At 42.9% G+C, this 6,001-nt stretch overlaps 1 protein-coding gene across 2 annotated transcripts in view; it reads right to left on the reverse strand.

Annotated features, from left to right (window-relative positions):
* The window catches only part of cdc14ab (cell division cycle 14Ab), a 31,682-nt gene extending 25,985 nt beyond the window's left edge, over nt 1-5,697 (reverse strand). For both annotated transcript variants that reach the window (XM_079580753.1, XM_079580752.1), the window contains exons 1-3: nt 5,284-5,697; nt 2,800-2,890; nt 346-421 (exon numbers count right to left, since the gene is read on the reverse strand). In XM_079580753.1, the coding sequence (XP_079436879.1) occupies nt 346-421; nt 2,800-2,890; nt 5,284-5,383 (267 nt within the window). In that variant the 5' untranslated portion in view covers nt 5,384-5,697. The remainder of the gene's footprint in view (nt 1-345; nt 422-2,799; nt 2,891-5,283) is intronic.
* Between the last annotated feature and the right edge of the window lie 304 nt (nt 5,698-6,001).

A 6,001-nucleotide genomic window follows, 5' to 3' on the forward strand; every position in this document is an offset into this window, starting at 1 on the left:
TCAAACCACTGCAGGATGGAGCTCAGACAGATTAGCGGAGGCGCCACAATATGGACCCAGACAAGGGGAGAATCTGCCTCCAAACAAGCACACCTAACCACTGTGCCACCGTATCTGGTGTGAGTTCACAAGTTTACATAGTTGGTCCATGTCAGTAATTTGTCTGAGGTTAGCACTTGGCTCAGTGTCCTCGCAGGTGTGAGGGTCATGTGACTTTGTTTGGCCCCAAACCAGTTCAGCATCATGTGCTTCTTACGTAACCCTCTCCTCTCTTGTGGACATTCCAGCACTGGGAGCAGCTCCACTGTCGACTACACTGATCCTGGAGAAAAGTCAGAGTCGTACCTTGAGTTTCTTGTTGAGTTTGCAGCAGTATCTGTAGAGCATGGCCAAGTTCAGGGGCCCGAAGTCCGCGTAGAAACTGGAACACAAGAACACATCAATAACATGGACAAGTCAGTAGTAGGGTCCGATACCGATATGACTTTGTGGGGTCCGATACCGATATGACTTTGTGGGGTCCGATACCGATATGAAGGGGGGTGACATGGTCAATAGCCGATATACAAGACGATATTTTAAGTCATTTAATTTGATTTATATCTCTCAAATAGCCTTTAGTCAGGGCTTAATTTTTTTTGTTCTTGGTAAAAAAGCAGCTTGTTTGTGTACTTAAGTTGTCCTCACTGGTGCGCATACGTGCACGCTCGTACCTGTGCACGTATGCGCACTGGCCATGTGTGTAACAAACTGTTCAGCTCTCGTTTGTCCAGTGAAGTTGTCTGTACTTGATGTTTACCTAGTAGTGAATGTTTATTGTCGTTTACCGAGACCGTGTTTCTCTCTGAAACTTGTGAAACTTGTTCATGAACTCATCCCTGAGAACAACTTGAACATTAGAAACGTGTGAGGGAAGTTTACGTGTGTGCTCTGTCCCAGAACAGAGAACACGCTCGGGACATGTAAACACTGAACACATGAGGGTCACATGAGGGTCACATGACACTTCACTACGACTCCTGTGATCATGAGCAGCACGGTCACTCGTAGGTTAGTGCTCACGCCTCACAGCTACAGAGTCCTGGGTTTGATTCTCGGCTTTCTGAGGGCAGTTAGAGTTTTCTCTCTTCCTCTCCGCCTCAGCAGGGTTTTATGTAAAACTTTATCCAAAGCTGCAGATGAATGTGTTTTTTGATAGGAGTGGGCGATATTGTCAAAAATTGAAATCTCAATACTTTTTATTCCATATCTCGACAGCGATATTCAGATAATAGTTTTGCAATGTTCAAAAACGTGTACAATCTTGGTCTTGCTGGTCTCTATTTGTCATGTTGCATCAGGCTATGGGGAAATCAGGAAAGACTTGGAATCGTTTAACTATTTGTATCTTTGATGTGTGTCCCTCTCCTCCGCTCAGCTGCAGTGAGGACAGATGAACGATGACTGTAGGAGCCGCAGATCACAGGAAAGACTTTGTGGCTGTAATGCGATCAGTAGCACAGCGTAGCCTACGATCCTGTAGTTGCCGCATAAACGTCGTGATTTGTGTAAAGAAAGATACAAATACAGTCAAACAAAGCCCTGCAAAATTAAACTCGCTAAATAAGCAAGGACTAAACAACGAGGAGCTGGGCATTAGACGGTTATTATGCAGGGTGGACAAATGTTTTTTTCATTTACTAAACTCACTAAATCTGCCAGACTACTGGGATTATTTGATGTCCTTGGAAGCTCAGCAGGAAGGGCCTGGTCGGGACTTGGATGGGAGACCGTTTGGGAACAGCAGGAAGCCTAGCGGATGTAGTGAGTGAGTGAGTGGTTGGTAGGGGTCGGAGGGGCCGATGGCGCAGACTGGTTGCCTCGCTTCCGTCAGTCTACCCCAGGGCAGCTGTGGCTACAATAGTAGTTTACCACCACCGGGTATGGAGTGAACGAATAACGCAATGTAAAGCGTCTTTGAGTGTCCAGAAAAGCGCTATATAAAACCGATGCATTATTATTATTATTATTATTATTATGTGGGTTATTAGCCGGTCTTACACTGAGGGCTGGTCTCAGAGTGAGCCTCTCACTGCTGTGAGGATCTTCATCAGGCTCAACAAAACTATATCAGCACAGAATCACTACAGGACTAACCCAGCACTTTTCTGTGGAAGTAAACACCGATATGCAGAACTCCTGGGCAGGAGTTATTTCACTTTTACGCTGTTTAACCTGAAGCTAGCTAGCTAGCTCAACCAGCTCAACTGTTTATGGAAACAGCTGCAGTGGAGTCTCTTACACTTTGGCCCCACGAACTAGACGTTAGACTTTACTAATCCAGCCAAATATGCTTAAGTGCTGGATCATTTTATGTACATCTGAAAATAATGAATAGTGCCGTAACCGTTTTCAATAGAAATGTAAAGCTCATATGTTATTAACAGTAGCTAACCTAGCTGCTCACTCTCCTCTACAAACATTCAGCAAAAGTTTTGTTTTGGCCAAAAACGTTGAAATTAACACAAAATCCATCTCACTCGTTCCTGTCAGTCACTAATTACGCCTTTATCTGATTCAGCTGTGTTACTCGTTGCTATGGCGACGCCCACAGCGGAGTGACATCCCAGTGATTTAACTACCGGACTACGTGTGCGTTATACGACAATAACGCACGCCTGTTAGCCCCCACCAGCCAATCAGAATCGAGTATTCACCCAGACCATGGTATAAATCCTTGTATCGCCCCTACAAAGACGCCGCTCACTGTTTGTTTGTTTGTTTGTTGTTAGTAAAAAGTGTCGGCACAGCTGCACTCACTTCTCGTAGACGAACTCGTCGTCGGTGCAGAAGTAGTGAGTGTTGGCCGTGCTTTTGGGTTTACTCCTCAGCGTCGCGAAGTAAAGTCGCTCTGGAACAGAAAAAACAAGGGCATTTTAAACTATTTACAATAACTACACAACACATTTGTAAAGCCATTCACTCTTTAAAGCTTTCAAGGCTCAGTGGATGCTGCAGGTACAATTTCAATCAATTCAAATGAGTGACAAACTGTAAAATATTTGAGCATCTTATAAGAAACTTTGATTTGATGCCATTTAAGGCCTTATTTTTCAATCAATGGCAGAGAAGACAGTCCAGAACGGCCCTTTGAACCGGAGCAGTGGTTTCTACAGAGACCAACGCAATAAAAGATCAACAAAGGACTATCAGCTGCTGCCATAATGACTGATCGTTCCCAGCAGAGCCCTACAAGTGCAGTAGACATTGTAAGGCATTTTAACAATAACATTTGGCTTAGGGAAAGACATTTCTCGTCACTGAAGCTTTGTCGATCAACTCCTTCATAAAGAGGAACGGGCTTTGGAACCTTAAACAGAAACTAAATCACTGAACAGACGTACGGCTCACCAGGGTCACAGTTTACTAAACATGTTTTATCTCTGACAAAGGCGTCTGTCTGCAAAGAATATTGTATTTTGTACATAATAATGATTTTATAATTGTGCTCATTCAAGTCGCAATCACCATTTCATTTCCCAAGAGTCAGCTTATTATTGTGCCGCACAGAAAGCAACAAATGTTTCAAGATGAAGGCAAAACGCTGCACGTACATCCGCAAACTTTTGAAATGTACAGACATCAATTTGAAAGTTTGAAGCTGTAAATTACTGACATAAGAGGAGAACATTTATTGCAGGTTTTCTGTCATTTAATATTTTCATATATTTAAAAAAAAATGGCACAATATTTGTTTCTATATTTTCAGCACTGACGTCTGAAGAGAGCCAGGTTTAAATTTATGGTTATATTCAATTTAGATTGTGGCTTTTGTTTGGTTTTAAAATAGGTTTATTAGTGGAAAAGTATTAATTTTGCCATGTTTTTTGACATTAGATTAGATTAGACATTAAAAAATCCCTCTAAAAAAAACTTGTGAAGTCCAAGACTCGAAGATAAGATGATACTTTATTGATCCTAAAGTGGAGAAATTCACTAGTGGAGATATCGTCACCAATGTTGACTGTTACGCCCTTCAAAGTGACTACTCGCCTTTCATTCAAAGTTTAAAGGAATAGTTCACCGTTCTTCCACACTGAGATATAGGGCTGCAACTAACGATTATTTCGGTAATCGATTAATCTACCGATTATTTTTACGATTAATCGATTAATCGCTTGGCTGTGAAAGGTGCATGGAAATTGTATTTTTTCAATTTTTTTTCTCACATAACGCTAAAGTGGCGCCGCTTGAGGACATATTGATGGAGTAAACCTAAAGTAAACGTTTGTGGGAGGCTATTTGTGCTAATTCTGCTTTCTGATTGGACGAGACAAAGACAGATATTTATGAAATTTACAATGTACAAAACACTACAGACCCTAACTTTAAAAACAAAGTAGGTTTTCATCCACATTACATAATTTCCATGTCTTTTTTGCTCTATTTTAGTCTGTGTTTACTAGAAAACGATTAATCGATTACTGAAATAGTTGACAACTATTTTAGTAATCGATTAGTTGTCGATTAATCGATTAGTTGTTTCAGCCCTACTGAGATATGTTCTTACCTGAGCTTAGACGAGTTCATACGTACCTTTCTGGTCTTTGTGCGTGCCCTCAGTCACGCAAAATGACCAAAGATGTTGCTAGCATTTGGCCTCTCACAATGTATTCCTATAGCTCCAAACGGGGTGAAGTTAGAAGCGACCAAGCTCTTCCACGGGCACACAGACCAGACAGGTACGCATCAACTCGTCTAAGCCCGGGTAAGAACATATCTCAGTGTGGAAAAACAGTGAACTATTCCTTTAAAATGACTAAACTTCACAACATCTTTACAAAAGACACTCAAAGATTATACAGCACCATTTCCACTTAGTAAAATGTGACTTTTGACAGGCTTTTCTACTTTAAATAATGTTGCCTTTTCATGCAACTAATGTGTAATAACGTCATTAACGTGTGAACAACAGTAAGTCGAGGGAAATAGCTGCATTTTTCCACGTTTTCCACATTCTGTTACAGTGTTGATTGGCCACCACGCAACTGCACAGCCACCAATGTTTACAGTCACGCCCCTGTCACTATCGACAAAGTAACCAGGCTCCTCACAACTCCACTCGAGGCAAAAGCGAGGAAATAACTTCTCATATCTCATATCTTCAGCTTAGTCGTTCAAAGTTGACCCAGCACCACTCCCACTTCCTACAATTCAACTTCTAACCCGCGCCGAGCCCATCGCCCTCGCGTGTCCGAGTCGAGGCGCTCGTTTCTGGGGATGTTTTTTCTTTCTTTTTTTTACCTCGTATAAACTCCGCGGCTCCCATCAGCTCAGAGTCCTCCTCCCCGCTCCTGAACAGCGCGGACAGGATGGGGGAGTGCTTTAAACCTTCCCCGCTCATGTTTCCCCCGCGTTTCCTTCACTTTTCCCCCAGGCTTCTTCCTCCAGTTCTGCGCCTCCTCCTCAGCGGGCTCCTCCGGGTTAGCCTTTAGCTTCGTGTTAGCAGCGCGGCTAACTTTTTAAAAGAGCCCAAAGACGCTGCGTTAAAAAAGTTGTCAAAGTTCGCGTTTAGCCGCCCATGGCTCCGTGCAGTGATTCCTCGGTGTTTGGGCGCTACTTTTGGCGCTTTCTCCGTGTGGTTTTAGGGGTTTTGGTCCGTGAATGAGTCCGCTTTAGCATGGTTAGCCGCCGCGGGGATTTGCGAGACGCTGCGGAGGAGCTCTTCGGACTGACGCCGAGATTGAGCCGATCCCTCTTTAAGACACGTTACCATGACAACCTGGGGTGGGGGGGCGGGACTAAAGGCAGAGTCGGCCAATCAGAAGTGATTCTTATATATAAATCTAAACTGGGAAAGTTCTCTTTTGTGGTACAGTATTTACCCATCATAATTATGGGTAAATAACACATCCACAAAAAGAACAAAAAACAAAACAAAAAACGGCCTAATTAACCTCCTTAAGGCGAGACACTGCAGGTGAATAAGGAAAAAATGTATATTTACAGATATCAATTTGAA

The sequence above is a fragment of the Gobius niger genome, assembly GCF_951799975.1.
Source record: "Gobius niger genome assembly, chromosome: 22".
NCBI lineage: Eukaryota > Metazoa > Chordata > Actinopteri > Gobiiformes > Gobiidae > Gobius > Gobius niger.